The sequence below is a fragment of the Crocodylus siamensis genome, chromosome 1 (genome assembly GCF_052110815.1).
Source record: "Crocodylus siamensis isolate JL-2025a chromosome 1, ASM5211081v1, whole genome shotgun sequence".
NCBI lineage: Eukaryota > Metazoa > Chordata > Crocodylia > Crocodylidae > Crocodylus > Crocodylus siamensis.
In genome coordinates, this window is record NC_143395.1 from 134,975,906 (window position 1) to 134,992,949 (window position 17,044).

At 43.5% G+C, this 17,044-nt stretch overlaps 1 protein-coding gene across 14 annotated transcripts in view; it reads right to left on the reverse strand.

The window, feature by feature from the left end:
* The window catches only part of WDR27 (WD repeat domain 27), a 364,577-nt gene that overhangs the window by 263,100 nt on the left and 84,433 nt on the right, over positions 1–17,044 (reverse strand). For 12 of the 14 annotated variants that reach the window (XR_016441860.1, XR_016441857.1, XR_016441858.1 and 9 more), the window contains exons 20-21: positions 15,468–15,565; positions 13,934–14,055 (exon numbers count right to left, since the gene is read on the reverse strand). The exons of 1 other annotated variant lie outside the window; for it this stretch is intronic. Coding sequence is in view for 6 of the 13 variants with exons in the window: in XM_090043359.1 (XP_089899485.1) it covers positions 13,934–14,055; positions 15,468–15,565 (220 nt within the window). In the remaining 7 variants the exon portion in view is untranslated. Of the gene's footprint in view, positions 1–13,933; positions 14,063–15,467; positions 15,566–17,044 lie in introns of all 14 variants that reach the window. One more of the 14 variants, XR_016441867.1, reaches the window with a different exon arrangement.

Here is a 17,044-nt window from a genome sequence, read left to right on the forward strand (position 1 = left end):
AGTTTCCCAGAAATCCCTGCACCTATCTCCTTGAAACTTGGCAGGCTTTATGCCCTCAGAAGGCGCTACCACCCCTACTGCTTTCATCCTAACCTGCCAAAAAATGACGAAGTTATAGGCAGTTTTGTGATTCCCCATTATAGCCTATGGGCAAAATGTCAAAACAGTGAAAGTTTCGACAAAACGCAATGCAACAGTGCTTCAAAACTAAATGAAACTTGCAACAAAACACTGTACCATCGAAACAGCAAAATGGCAGTTGAAATGAAACAGTGCTGTTTTGTACAGCCCTAGGAGCTGTGCCTATGGCTTGAGCCAAGGACTAAAAGGCCAGGCGGTTAATGAAGCAATTAGCTGCACCTCTCCTGCCTAATTCCAGTCATGTGAATTATCACACCAAGGTCCCTGACAGATGTGCAAGTGAAGCTGTGATGGGATCTGATGCTGGATCCCACAGTTGCATGTCCTGCCATGCCACATGCATAATAGGAGACATGACTGTGGGATCCTGCATCAGATTCCCATTGCGCAATACTGCCAGTGCAAGGGAACTCAGGATCACAATCCTGGGCTCCCCCTATACCAGCAAGTAACAAACTCCTGGAGCTGGAAGCTCCATCAGCTGATGGGGATCCCTGCCATGGGAGCATACCCCATGGCTGCGATCCCCATCCAGGGCACTTGTCCAGTTAATGTTTTTTTTGTAATAACTTTGTGGCATATTCCTTGTTTTATTGTGCCATTAATTGCATTAATTGGTAGCCAGGTAACAATTTATGATACAACTATCTAGTTAATTACATTTTAAGTGTAATGTAATGTCAGAGGCCATGTCTCAGTTATTGCAATTAAATCATAATTGGGATAATTACATCATATAATATAAATGAATTCCTTGCAGTCAGAAAAACCTAATTGTTATTATTTGCAGGTAAGCCACAAGAACAGTCTGCAAAGCAGCAATAACTTACAAAATTTTTCCTCTAATATGTTTCCTTTTATTTCCAAAATATCTTATAATATCTTGAGGCACAGAGACAGAAATGCAGCTCCTCAGTCTAACTCATGACACTTCAAAGAAAGCACCATAAGTTAAACCCATCCTCCTGAGCCAACAGATATTAGCTGTTGGGTCAGGAGGCTAGAGGATAAGCTCCAATTTGGAGCCGATCCAGGGAGAAAGGCTGCATGTCTCAGGATGAGTGGGGAGAAGCCGGAGGAGGGAGATTGGTTCTGAGAGTTCCCTAGCTGCACTGGACTGGGAGGCTGGTGGATTGGAGTCCCCCCCCCACTGCCTCAGGGGAGGGCTCCAAACCACTCCCCCCATTCCAGCACAGCATGGAAGCACTATTTCATAGTAAGGGCAGGTAGGACCTGGAACCAACTTCCAAGGAAAGTGGTACTTGCCCCTACTCTGGGGGTCTTCAAAAGGAGGCTAATCACCTACCCAGGGTCGTTTGACCCCAGCATTCTTTCCTGCCCATGGCAGGGGATCGAACTTAATGTTCTACTCAGGTTCCTTCCAACCCTACCTACTACAAAACTATGAAAAGCCCCAGAATGGACCTCCCTCCTTTGACTAGGGGGTCAGTACACACACCCACAGGAGGCCTCAAATGCCTCTACACAAACGCTCGTAGTTTGGGCAACAAGCAGGAGGAACTTACCCTCCTGCTGGCTGACACCAGCCCGGACATAGTGGGGATTATGGAAACGTGGTGGGATGAAATGCATGATTGGGCAGTCAATGTCAAGGGCTATAGGCTGTACAGGAGGGACAGGATAGGAAAAAGAGGTGGGGACATGGCGCTCTATATTAAGGAGGAATACACATCCTCATTAATTAGCAAGGAGTCAGGGGAGGGGCACTCTGAAGTGCTTTGGGTTAGAGTACAAGGCAGTCGAGGGGAAAGGGACTTAACGGTGGGAGTCTACTACAGACCTCCCAACCAGGGAGAAGAGCTTGACCAGGAATTCTTGGGTCAGCTCACAGAGGTAGTGAAGGCTAAGGAAGTGGTAGTCATGGGGGACCTGAATTTCCTGGACATCTGCTAGGAAGAAGTCAGCCAGGTCTGACCGCTCACGTAGGTTCTTGGCCAGAGTGCAGGACCTGCATCTAACTCACAAGGTGCACAGCCCCACCAGGGGAGATGCTTTGTTGGACCTAGTGCTGGCCACGGGTGATGACCTGGTGAGGGGGCTGCAGCTGCTCGACCACCTGGGCGACAGCGATAATCGCCTGCTGAAATTCACCATCCAGCGCAAGGTGGCAAAGGCATGCAGTAAGGCAGCAGCCCTAGATTTTAGGAGCTAAAATCAACGAGCTAAGGAGGATAGTTGGAGAAGCGCTGAGGTCCCGGAGGGGAGGGGAGCCAGGTGTCCAAGAAGAGTGGTCGCTCCTTAAGGAGGCGATCCTCCAAGCCCAAAGGAAGGTAATCCCAACGAGGATCAAAGGGAGCAGGAGAGCACACAAGCCTCCATGGCTCACCAAAAGCATCCGGGAATGTCTCCTTGCTAAAAAGGAGGCTTACACCCAGTGAAAAGAAGGGGTCATCACCAGAGAGGACTATTCTGTAGTTGCTCGGAGATGTAAGGGGATAGTTAGGAAGGCCAAGGCAGAGATGGAACTGGGGCTAGCTTCCCAGATTAAGGACAATAAGTCCTTTTTTAAATATGTAAGGGGTAAAAAGAAGGTCCCGGGTAATGTGGGGCCCTTGCAGAACGCCATGGGAAACTTGGTCGTCACACCAGACGGCAAAGCTAACATGTCTAACGATTTCTTTGCCTCCGTCTTCCTAAGTAGGGACCAGAACAGCCACCTCCCTGCTGGGCCCCCCTTGGGCCCCGGGGGAGGCACACCTGGGCCACGGGTTAGCAAGGATTTAGTTAGGGAGCTTCTGGAGGGGTTGGACGTATTCAAGTCAGCCGGTCTGGATGATCTCCACCCTAGAGTTCTAAAGGAACTGGCCGAGGTCATTGCAAGTCCCCTGGCACAGCTTTACAAGCACTTGTGGTGCTCTGGTGAGGTACCGGAGGACTGGAAGAGGGCCAACGTGGTTCCCATCTTCAAAAAAGGCAGGAAGGAGGACCCGGGAAACTATAGGCTGGTTAGTCTTACCTCGATCCTAGGAAAGCCGTTCGAGAAAATTATGCTGGCACACATCCAGAAGGGGCCAGCAGGGGACTGCATGCTTAGGGGCAACCAACATGGGTTCATCAGTGGCAGGTCCTGTCAGACCAACCTGGTGGCCTTTTACGATCAGATCATTAGATGCAGGGGTAGCAGTGGATATAGTCTTCCTGGACTTCTGGAAGGCTTTTGACACCGTCTCTCACCCCATTCTCAGTAAGAAACTGGGGGGCTGTGGTGCAGACACCCACACAGTCAAATGGGTTGCCAACTGGCTGGTAGTGGATGGGTCCTTCTCAACCTGGAAGGACGTGGGCAGTGGGGTTCCGCAGGGCTCGGTCCTCGGGCCCGCACTGTTCAACATCTTCATCAGTGATTTGGATGAGGGGGTAAAAAGCACTCTGTTCAAATTTGCTGATGATACTAAGATGTGGGGGGACGTGGGCACACTGGAAGGATGCAACAGGCTACAATCAGACCTAGACAGGTTACAAGTGTGGGCGGATGTGAATAGGATGGGTTTCAACACAGACAAGTGCAAGGTGATGCACCTCGGGAGGAACAACCAGCACCATACCTACAGGTTAGGGAACTCCCCTCTTGTCAGCACGGAGGCAGAAAAGGATCTTGGGGTCATCACTGACTCCAAGATAAACATGGGCCGGCAGTGTGGAGAGGCAGTTAGGAAGGCCAACTGCACCTTGGCATGCATCAACAGATGCATCTCGAGCAGGTCCAAAGAGGTGATCCTCCTGCTCTATGCGGCACTGGTCAGGCCGCAGCTGGAGTATTGCGTCCATTTCTGGGCACCACACTTCAAGAGGGATGTGGACAGCATGGAGAGGGTCCAGAGGAGGGCCACTCATATGATCAGGGGACAACAGGGCAGGCCCTATGAGAGGCTACGGGACCTGAACCTGTTCAGCCTCCAAAAGAGAAGGCTGAGGGGGGAACTTGTGGCCTGTTATAAACTAGCCAGGGGGGATCGGCAGGCACTGGGGGAGTCCCTGTTCCTCCGAGCACCGCCAGGAGTGACCAGGAATAACGGTCACAAGCTGGCAGAAGGTAGGTTTAGGTTAGATATCAGGAGGCGCTACTTCACAGTCAGGGTGGCTAGGGTCTGGAACCAACTTCCAAGAGAAGTGGTGCAGGCTCCTACCCTGGGGGTGTTTAAGAGGAGGTTAGATGAACATCTTGCTGGGGTCATTTGACCCCAGTATTCTTTCCTGCCATGGCAGGGGGTCGGATTAGATGATCTGCTCAGGTCCCTTCCGACCCTAGAAACTATGAAACTATAACTTCTCCCCACTCGCATTATGAAAACACTGCCGTAACAGTGCTTGGATGAGTCAGTAAAGCCCTGCTCCTGGCATGCAGACACAAATTAATGAAGCTAGTCTGTTATGAAGCATCTTCATCTGAACCCTCATGCAATAAAAGTTCAGATTGTTGCAGGACCAGGCTGTTTTAAAATGGTCTACAGCCATGCACTTGTTTGGCCACGGCTGTAGATTGCTTTCTGCGGCAAGATTGGGTTAACATTGTCATGTCTATCTGTGCCTTTAGTTGTTTACTTGTTCTTCTTACTCACACAGGCCATGTCTCCATTATGTTTTAAGGGAAGCTTCTGTGTAAGTACTGTTTATGCTTTAGAGAGAATGATTAAAGAAAAAATTACATTCAGGGGTATATTTTCAAGACATACTCAGTACTTAAGTAAACACCCCAGAAATAGATTTTTATGCAAAAAAGTTCAGTACCTGGAATGCTGAGCATATTTGTGAATTGGGCCATAAATGCCATAATCTGAATGGTTTGGCACAGAATATTTTTTAAAGCTTGGCTCTTGTCTAGGTGTCTAAATTAAAGCTGAACATTTAAACAAAGTCTGATTCTAATTGTGGGTGATGAGCACCAGTCCAAAAATGATATGGCACGATTAACAGATGACTGGCTTCTGCTCAAAATTTAAAGCTTGTTAGGGAATAAGGTGCTATGTATTTCAGAATGCAGGCAATAGAATCATTTGTGCTTTTATAAATATATGGAACTGGATTATCCCCAACGTAAAAGGCACGGAAGACAAACACGAAGTAAAAGACATGAAACAAACGCAAACCCATTCCTAAACATTTGATTTAGGCAGTGAAGTTTGCTGGTCTAATGGAACACACTGCCAAATCTGCCCCCAGCTGGTAAGTCCTAAGACATGCACTGGAGAATGAGTTCTGTGTAGGGCTAGATCCTCTACACTTGATTCAACCTCCAAACACGAGTTATTTTTGCTCCTTGACACCTCCAGGAATATGACCTTAAAGTAATGCTATACAAAGGGCGTAACTACACATCCCCCTACAACGACATAGTGACGCACTATGTCACCATACAGTGTGCCATGGTGATGTAGTGATTATGTGTGTTTACACGTAATCACCAGCTAGGTTGCCATAGCAACGCACTCCCCAGGTATAACGCACTGCTGCAGCAACGTGGTGGCAAAATTTAACCATGCGCCATGCACACGGTGCAGTAACCACCTGTACTGTGACATGCTTTAGTACTTCCAAAAGGATGTACTAAAGCACAGCGCCATAACAACATCACCATATGGCAATGTGTAGATGCATTCAAAGAGTAACACAGTTATACCACTGCTTTCCTGATTTAAGTGTAAGTAGTTTAAAACAAACATTCAGAGGAATGATTATTACAGATAAAATTACAGTGGCATAGGAGATGTTCTCCTGTAAAAGGAGTGCAAGGGAAGCCATTTTCAATGAACATCAAAAAACACTGTGTAAAACTAGATTACAAAACTCAAAAAAATTTGGAGACACAGCACCCAAAAATATACACTTAAGCTGCAATGTTCTGGAAAACAAATCTACAGTTTCGCATACATGTCACTGTTTTAATTTTTAACAAGACAATCAGACTGCTCTTCATATTTTTGACAGAAATATTTTAAAAGATTATCGTATTGCTAATAATGGTCTAATTTCTCTGACATCTTTAGAGACTTTACAGAGTAATTGCCTTCATGACTTCTTTTTCCACTGAGTTGTTTACTTTAAGGTATGAATTTATTTTATATAACTAAAAAAGTCAATTTAGAAGCTTAATCTACAATTTTCCATAAAAAGCTCAATTTTCTTTGCTATACCGCAATCTGACTGCACTTTTAATTTTTCTCCCAAGTGAATATTTGTCCACAGTTTTAAAGTGCTCTCTTTGTAAGTAACCTGAAGTCACTCCGCTGACAGAGCAAAATGAAAACCCAGAAAAAGTCTAACCATGTCCATGCTGCAAATAATACTGAAGGAGTTTAGCACAGTTAAGTGTTTTACCAGACTGTCTTTCAAAAAACCACTAAGACTTATGTGAAAGTAACAGAAAGGAACTGGCTTAAACCCACAAAAGCAAAGGCATTCAAAATGGGGATGTAAAGCCATCCTCACACTACCCCAATACGTTAAGACATTGCAGCCTGTGTGGCATTACACAGCAACTCAACATTTAACAACCTTTTCATAATAGAAGGACAAATTTTCCTTAATTCTCTTACTTTTGTGGAGTTAAATAAGACCCTGTCATACTGATAAAATAAATTATGGTTTGCTTGTTTTTTACTGTTCAAGTTTCAGTACAATTACTCTTGATTCAACCCTTCATACATCTGATGATTACTTATATAAGAATTCAGTGCAACCATTCAAGTCAACTAAAAATATTTTTGCGGATTTAGTTGCATTAGATTTCCTTTAATATGGCTTCTGTCTCCAAATAACACCACCACGCTAACAGATCCTGCATAAGCATCTGAACAATGGATATTGCATACCTTCCTAAAATTGAATAATTCAGGCTTCAAAGCAAGCCCTTTCACCTTTCTCTGCAAAAGATACCCTAAAAGTGCAAAAGTTGGTGAACCAATCATCCAGTAAGGATGCTGGGTACTTGCTTACAGACAGGTTGCTTACAGACTGAACAATGAATGTTGTCCTGCTGACCTACAACTGCCTTAAAATCCATAGCAAGTCCCGGCAAATCTGAGGACACATGAAGAACTGAAGAGTATATCCAAAGCATAGTGGTCCCTCCACAGTAATTCCTAGGCACTCTGGTTCTCTATGATGCACAGTTCCTTCCCCTTAATCCTCTTTCTTCATTTGCAAATTCCTGTGGAATGTGAACAACTTCTTACTGATGTCTACTAGTGGGTCTGTCAAGTTAGGATACAATGCATCTGTCACACCAAATCTGCTTATGACCCCTCCTCCATCTAGTAAAATCTTCCTAAACCTGCAGAATCCCTAATGTAAGAAAAATTTATGTGGGAAGGATTGTGACAGAACTGAAGATGATCTGTGTTAGTGTTTTACTGCCACTACATGTGAGTTTGTTATCGGGGTGATGATTACTGTTCAACTAGTTTAAGTTTACTTAAAATGCTGGCTGGAAAAAGAAGGAAGGCTCAAGACAAGCTATGCCTCAACAAATACTCAAGAGTTGTAAAGGTACAATAACAGGACTATTTGGTTCAATGTCCTACTAAGCAGTGTGACAAAACCATCAGAAAAGCCAATGGCACTTTATCGTGCATCAGCAGATGCATGACAAATAGGTCCAAGGAGGTGATACTTCCCCTCTATCAGGCGCTGGTCAGACCGCAGCTGGAGTACTGCGTGCAATTCTGGGCGCCGCACTTCAAGAAGGATGCGGATAACCTGGAGAGGGTCCAGAGAAGGGCCACTCGTATGGTTAAGGGCCTGCAGGCCAAGCCCTACGAGGAGAGATTAGAGACACTCGACCTTTTCAGCCTCCGCAAGAGAAGGTTGAGAGGCGACCTGGTGGCTGCCTATAAGTTCGTCAGGGGGGCACAGAAGGGAATTGGTGAGTATTTATTCACCAAGGCGCCCCCGGGGGTTACAAGAAATAATGGCCACAAGCTAGAGGAGAGCAGATTTAGATTGGATATTAGGAGGAACTTCTTCACAGTTCGAGTGGCCAAGGTCTGGAACGGGCTCCCAAGGGAGGTGGTGCTCTCCCCTACCCTGGGGGTATTCAAGAGAAGGTTGGATGTGTATCTAGCTGGGGTAATGTAGGCCCAGCACTCTTTCCTGCTTATGCAGGGGGTCGGACTCGATGATCTATTGAGGTCCCTTCCGACCCTAGCATCTATGAATCTATGAATAAGCCTATAGGATTAGTTTTGACCAGAAGGATCAATGCCAAGGAGCACAGAAGAACAAAAGAACCAAATAATCTTCTCTCAATAGATGTCCCCAAACAAATAGAGCCAGACAATTATAAAGCCCCTGAGCAGATGTCTGAAGAAGTTACCTAGAGTACCACTGGGATGATACATTAGCGGTGAATGTAGGTTCATGTAGACTGTTTGGAAGTCCTTTTTTCCCCTAAAAGTTGTGTACCGCTTCAAAAATAAACACTTTAATTTACAAGGGTCGCTATGCCAATGGACATCACTGGTTACAAACTCCCAAAGGGGAGAATGATAGGTGCCCAAACTCTGTTCCAGGGAAGTATTTGGTAGCTGTGTTGGTCTTAGACAAAAAGAAATGCAAAACTCTAGAACTCTTGGTTAAGAGATGATACCTTTTATTAGACCAACTAAGAAATAACAAAAAAAATATGTTTTTTTCTGTAAGCTTCCAGGTACCCACACCTTTCCTAAGGCTCAGGGAAAATTAAAGATGATAATAAATCCCCACAGGTAGAAAATAATTTTTTGCACAGAAGCTGAAGATGCAAGTCTGTTCCTCTGGATCCATGAGAGTGCCTTTGTGAATTGCTCTTTGATGTACAGCTAAGACAGGATTCCCTCCCTGGTGGTGTCAGGTGGCAGCAAGGCAGCGAGGGGTAGAAATCTCTCGTTTGGTAATGAAGTTTAAACCTTAGTTGGTCTAATAAAAGGTATCATCTCTGAACCAAGAGTTCCAGAGTTTTGCAAACTCTGTTCAACATTTTTGCCTGGCACTTCTTACAAACAAGTACTGTTGACTAGGATCCAATCTAAAAAAGTACGAAAACTCCAAAGAGAAAAGGGCAGAAGGCCTTATCTCAGGGGATAAGGCACTCAGACAGACATGAAACTAACCCTACTATTGTGACCTTCCACTATCACCACTGGGGGGAGTGGGGTACAGACAGGAAAAGGGCTTTTGGGTAGAGCTTAAGTAGGGATACATGGAAAATGGGGTCTATCTTCAATGTCTCTGGTAGCTGAAGCTTGAAAGCCACACATTGAGTGCTTTGTCAGATCATTAGAAAAATCAAAATATTGTTGAAGTAAATTATAATGAATCAATCCAAAATGTTCTGAAACACTTCATTAACAAAGCGTTGGAAGGTGGTGAGGGCATTGCAGCGTCCAAAGGACATGACCAAGTATTCAAGATGCCCATAGTAGGACCAAGACACAATCCTCCACAGTCATCCTCCTCCCATATATGGACTAGATTGTGGGCCCCTCATGAATCTAATTTTGAAAAAATCTTGGCCTGACAAAACTTCTCAAGTAATTCATTCATTAGGGGCAGCAGGTAGTGGTTAAGAACCATTACCCTGTTTAAAGCCCTGTAGTCAACACAGAGGAAGAGTGCACAAAGAATATTGGAGCCCCAACTAGGAACATGGAGAGTCTGATTAACCCCTTATGGAGGTTCTCCACAATGTACTCTTTTTGAAGCTTGAGCTCTGGTTTAGAAAGGGAATAAATACACCTGAAGAGAATCTATGCTCCTGGCAAAAGATCAATGGGGCAATAATAGGGGCAATGTGGAAGAAGCTAGTCTGCCCCTTTTTAATTGAAGATGTCTGCCAGTTACAATATTTAGCAGGCAGTGATGGGTCAGGGTCCATTAGGCAGGTATCTCCCACTAATGCTGGCTATAAGGCATCTATGATCAGTGTGAAGGGCCTAGTATCATTGACTCAGCTTCTGAGTAATTCATTCATTAGGGGCAGCAGGGTTCCAGTTTGAGGAGCCTTCTCCAAACAAGAGCTTGAACAATAGATAGGAATCTCCATAAATCATGCCAGAAGTGTCCTCCACAGCAGCCCATTTAATGTTTTTCATTTTATTGCTTGCCCTCCCCACCATCCAACTCCTGATTGACAGCAGGGCCCTGACAGCCGGGCTGTTTGCTGTTGATAGCTAGGAAAGTGAAGACCGTGACTGGCAATCAGTGGTGAATGGCCTGGCTGACAGGGCCCCTCTACCAAACCGGGGGGGGGGGCACGGAGGGAGGAGGCAAGCAGTGAAATGAAAAGCATTATAGAAGCTTCTGCAGGAGGTACTTCCAGCGCAGTTTATGGAGATCTCTAGGAATAGGGACAAAACAGCTTCCTCAAGCCCTATAGTGTGTTTGTATCATGGAGAGAACCAAGAAATTCCTGGATAACTGAAAAAATGAGGGGAATGGATAAGGTCAAAACAAAGACTCCCAGTGATCCTCTATTGATACCCCTGGTAGAGCTGTCTGACTAGTAATTGGGCCTGAGGTGACAGGGAATCCATCCACAGTTTCCAGGGGATCCATCCATGGCTTTGGGGATCTTTTTTTGGCCTGACAGTATATGATGCTGTTCCACAAAAGGCCAAATCAATGACATTACAGGAGGCTCTGGTATCTAACAAGGCTGGAATCAAGACATCCACCCCAGTCCAGTTCTGTAGGCAAAGGGTGACTAGCAAGGGTGAGTCTTGGATCTTGATGGAGCTCAAGAGCCTAATATGGACTGGAGGGGAAGGCTACACAATTGGTGATGGGTCAGGGCCACTCCTGTCCATTGACACTGGGGTGGGGAGTCTCCTTCCTTGGGCAGGTCTGGGCAAAATACTTTGACTCCCTACAGGATAGGCAGAGGTCCTGAGAATGACAGTAAGCCTCTTCATCTTCATGTCCATCTGCATGGCAGTGTCAGCTCTTCATGGGTTCTAGCCTGCCCATGTGACTGTGATACAGCCTCATATTCCTGTTGTCACTCATACAGATAAGCATCAATATGAAGGCTGAGTTCAATGAGGCCATGCAAGGAAGCTGGGATCTCCACCCAAGCTGACTTGTCCTTAATGTGGCCCTAGAGCCCCCAGCAGAAGTGGAAGTGTTGAGCTGCCTCATTCCACTCAGTGCCAGTGACCAGCCATCTAAACTCTGAGGCACAGCTAGATACCAGGGGGTGCTCTTGTTTGAAGGTCTGGAAAGTCCACTCAACACTGTGAACCCTCAAATGTAGTCTAGGGTGCAAGCTGAGATCAGAAGCCAGAAGAATCATGGAGCTGGGTGCTGACTTCCAGGAAAGACCCAAAAGCAGGATCAGAGAAAGCCAAAGCTGAGTCAGGAGCCAGGAGAACCAGAGAGAGCAGTGAACATGAGGTTTGCCAGAGCAAACTGAGGCTTCTGTCAAGGTGTTCCTATAGCCTGAGACTGCAAGTGTGCTTAAAACATCTGAGTGGTTACAGAAGCCACTCCAGAGAACTGGGGCAGTCATATTAGCCAGAGATCAAGGTCAGCTGCAGTTGCTCAAGAGCTCGGCCTGGCTGGGTCTGACTGACCAGGGGCCCTAACAGGCATCATGCTCTCCTTCTGTAGTTTAGTTCACCGCTATTACTAATTACAAAGTAAGCAGTTTTTGAGGTTTGTTTCACATTTTGTTTTTACATTTCTACTGTTAAGCAGAAAGTTACAAGGTCACAAGAAGTACCATTGACAGATCCCTCTTTCATTCTGCAACAATAGATAATTGTTTTCAACAGAAGATGGATTATATGTTATATCCACATTCCAAGCACATCCAGACTTCTGGCAGCAATGAGGTCCTACTTTCATGGACTACTTGCTATGGAACTGCATTCCCAAAGCATCATCCTTGAAATTATCCTATCAAACACGAGGACCACAAATTTAACTGAATTCCAAATAATATAGGGAGCCAGTAGTATGTACAGAACATTGGGGTTATGTATATAATAAACTGATTTATTGCACATGATAATATCTCTCTAGTGACTGGTTCCATTAGCCTACTAAGTCTTATGGATAACAATTTGCTTCTAGCTTTGTTGGAGTTTCTGGAGCTGGTTTCTGGTTCAAGAGTCACAGATAGTTAATCACTTTTGTACATATTATTTAGTCATGGTTTAGTATATGAACATTTCAAAATAGCAAAGAGCTTGAATAATATTCTTTGTAAAAAGTAATAATTTGCTATTGGTTTTAGTTCGTATTTTTTAACAGCAGCAGTTCATATTCACAACAGCAGAATAGTACTGCGTCCAGACTGTGAGTGCGGCCATGCAGTATGCAAAGCCATATACTGTATGTTCACCTGTTCACTGAGCTGCAAGGGAGAAGTGTGGGGGGATTCATTGCTGAATATCCAGGAGTCAAAGAAACCTACGCAAAAAAAAATAAAAGGAGGAGCAGTGCACGCAGGGGCAGTGTGCGCCACTCAAAATTGAAGCCTGGCCAGCCAGAGCCACACACATGGCAGGCTTCATGCTCTCAGAAAGGGTTACCATCCCTGCAATTTTTATCTAAATCAGGCAAAAAATAACAAAGGTTCAGGCATTTTCATGATTCCTCATTATAGCCTATGAGCAAAACGCTGAAACAGAGAAACAGTGTCTCAACTAAACTGAACAAAACAGTGCTTTGAAACAAAACGATGAAATGAAACACTGTCTCTTCAAAATGACGAAAATGGAAGTCAAAACGAAATGGTGCTGTTTCACACAGCCCTACTGGCCAAGCTACGAGCAGAAGGATTTCAGAAACTACAGCCCCAGGAGGCCTCCAGGATCCCACATAAGGCGACTGAAGCCAGCCCAGTGCTGGCTCCAGCCTCCCCTACTTCAGCCTGGGGTTACCTGCTGCACACCAGAAGGCACATGGCACAGGCATTCCCTGGGGACAATTAGCAGCAGTACAAGGTGTGCTGCCACTGGTTGGCCCTGGGGATCCAAACACCCAAGCCTGTATGGACACAGCCATACATTCAGAACTGGAATCTGAGTCAGTCTCATTCTGCTCCCAGCAGAAAATTAGAAGGATACATCTCTCTGGAGGTAGGAAGTATCTCTCATGACAACACAGTGACATCTTTGGTTCCAGGCAGCACAGATTTTTATGGGCAGTAAAATAACCCAGAAAATGATGGGAACTTCAGGTCTGCCTCTCATTTCCCTAAACAAAAGTACTACTAAGTGAAGCCTGCTTCCTCTTATCAAAAATATCTAATCAAGGTCTTGCACAAAAACACTTTAAATATATTATATAGAATCCAATTTAAAATGTTTTAAAACTATATAGCTATATAAAAAAAGTAATAGCTATGGCGAGTTCTTTACATTAGGAAGCAGCATTGAATAAAATGCTCCAGAAATAAATCAAAAAAAAAAAACAACAACAACAACACATTCAAGAAGACAGATAATGGAAAGCTATAAAAATTACTGCAATGTCAAAAACATTTGAAGTGGTTCCTATAAAATAGTAGCCAAGCCTGCAATGCCATGAGCTTCCCTGAAAAGGGGGAAGCACAAAATCGTACCGCTTCAAAGGCAAACTGGAAATTAATTATTTCAGTCATTCTTCTGGAGGAAAAATAACTCCTTGTCTACCCAGTCAAGGGACCTGTATCTTGTGAAAAAGCTAACAAGATGTACTTTTCCTGAAACTATGCTGACTGGTGTTAATTACATTTTCAGTTTATAACCCCTTGCTGATAAAGTCCCAATCATTATGCACAGTAATAATAAAAGAAAAAAAAACACCTTACCTTATTTTGGCAAATCTGGTGGACTGATCTCGATTGAACATCTGGTATCATTGCTGCACTACAGCCTGCATTGAGGTCAAAAACTTCTAATGCTCGGTTGCTCCCAGCAGCAAGTACAACATCTGTAACCTCTGCAAGTTAAAGTTGAACTTACACGAATAGATCAAATGGGTAAAAAGGAAAAGTATCTAGTGATATATTCATTAACATTATATAATGAACTGCCTGATTCCTAAATACATGAAGAATTTCTAAGAGCAGCTCTTAAATTATTCAAAAGTAAGCTATATACAAGTACATTTAAAAAAACCTTTATTTCACATCAAAATTCTTACTAGCAGATAGCCCAAGTAAACTAGTAGCCTAAAAAAGAATTGATTTTTTAATCATAATATCACATGTATCATAATACCACAGCTGAATAATTTTATAATTCAACCATGATTTCACCATACATTAATGCTTAATCACAAATTAATGTCAATGCAAGCTAAAAATTATTGCACCATCTAATAAACATACTGAAAATGACAATGTTTATACATTTTGGGGACCCTCCCAAGTACTGTTTTAAAAGCATTATCACATTTAAGCTTATAATACACTAGTGAGGTACTAAAGTACTATTCTTGCTATTTTATAAGTGGGAGAACCGAAATCATTGTCAGAAATCAGATTATAACTGAAATGTTCTTCAGTCTACATCTAAATTTAGTTCACAATTCATTCAAAAATATTTAGTTAACTTTCCAAGCCAAGTATTATTTATCATTTGTTTTGAAGTCTATTATGGATTAGGGCTTTGTTATGCTAGATACTACATAAAAGCATGATGTTAGAGGACAGGCCCTGCCTTAAAGTTTACAGTCAAAATATATTCGTTTTATATGCTGCAATTCAATTCCCATGACAAACTATAGTAGTACTACAGATATAAGAAGATACCAGTTATAGAATGAACTACATTAACTCAAAAATACCAGTGCTGTTGGTTAACTATAGAAAAATCAAAAAGCCTGAGGCTGAATTGATTCAGTCTTTGTGGGTTAGTCTAAGCTGTGTAGATTAAACTGATAAGCAAGTAAACAGACATTCACTTTTGATTCCAGAAATGCAGCCACATGCCTGCAGTGAACCAAGCCAGAAGCTAGAGGGTGCTAGAGCATACCTCCCTGCTCAGTTGGAGCAGCTACACTGGGCCAAGGCTAGCCCGCCCACCTGCGAGGGGGGTTTTGCGAGGGAGGTGTAAACCATCTTGGGATACTGGGGGACTGTGAGTTAACTTGAATCTGGAGAGGAGCTAGAATAGAAGTTCAATAAACATATTTAACCTGAATCAGTTTAGTCTGAGATTACATGCATCCAGGTTTATCTTAAACTGGTTTCAATCATTTTGAAAGTAGTTTGTGCCCTGAACTGCTGTTGTGTTACAGAGTTGAACACTTCTCCAATCACTTATACTGGTTTATGTGTAATTTCTGTCCCTTGGCTAGTCTAAAATACAACACAAAACTAATAATTAGATCAAGGATACAAGAGTAGAAATCATTTACTGCTGAAAGACTGGTAATCTCTACTGTAGAAGCCATGGGGAATTTCTGTACTAGATTGCAAACACTCTTCTGTTTGTATCTGCAGGACATATGAAGTAAATGTTACTAGATAGCAAAAACAAGATTCTTCATCTACATTAGTAATTCACCTGTATGTTTCAGTTTCCCCATCTCCATGCTATTGACCTCCTTTGTAAATCAGTTTCAGACATACCAATAAAAAGTTTTGATTTTATACATTCAATTAGAAATTGTAAATTTAAAGTTAGGAAGAAATCCACAGAATTCTAGAACTGCAAGCCAAACTAACTTTATCTTTTATTTTTAGGACGTGGCCCTTTGAGTAGGAAGATATTTGCCCCAGATGATGAACAACAGGTGGTGGAAAATTGAAGTGAGGTATCATTTCTTCCTATGAATGGCAACCTGCCTGCTTTTTATATATATAAGTTTTGTTTGTTTGTTTGTTTTGCAATGTATTGACTTAATGGTGGTAAAGATATTTAAAGGAGGGAAGCAAACAAGCAAACTTTTACACAAGCTAAGAGACCTTTTTGCACTTTGTAATGCATCACCATCAGTACCATGGGCCCCATCCTAAATGCAGTGAAGTTAATTTAAACCCAAACGCAGCAAAGCTTTTGATCAGGTCACATCTGAGCAACATATACAATTCAAGAGGGCACTTCAAAATGTCTGTAAATATAAGAGTACATAAAGAATGCATGTATTGGAAATGGGACAGCCTTTTTCCTGCACCAGAGCTGATCTAAGGAATATAACTAGCATCTGTAGTAACTCTGTAGTTGTTACAATGTGCTTATCACATAGGTATTTCCAAAAATTAAATAATGCAGGGGTGGGCACAATGCGGCCCACGGGCCGGATACAGCCTGCCAGGCCATTCTCTCTGGCCCTCAGGGCCCCTAAAAAATTTAGAAAATGAATATTTATCAGTGCTTGATGGTTTGCCAAAACTCAGTAAGCAGCCCTCTGCCCAAAATAATTGCCTGCCCCAGTATAAAGTATGCAAAGACACTTAACATTTCTATACATATGGCACATCTACACGTCACTGTATGGCTACGTTGCTAAGGTACAGTGCTTTAGTACTTCCTTAGCAGTAACCACCTGTACTGCACCATCCTTTTGGAAGTACTAAAGCACGGTGCAGCACAGGTGGTTACTGCACCAATGCATGGCACATGAGTAAATTTCACCACTATGACACCATAGCAGTGCAGTGCACCTGGGGACTGCACCACTACGACCATGGCACTTGGGCAGAAAGAACCAGCAACATACCTAAAATGCAGCATGAACCAGCAGCATACCTATAGGCTGGGGAACTCCCTTCTCAAAAGCACAGTGTCAAAAAGAGATCTCGGAGTCATTATTGATTCTAAAAAATGAACATGGGCCGCCAATGTGAGGACACAGTCAGTAAGGCTAACTGCATCTTGTCATGTAACCACAGATGTATCACAGGCAGGGCCAAGGAGGTGATCCTCCCCCTCTATGCAACACTGGTCAGGCCACAGTTGGAGTACTGCATCCA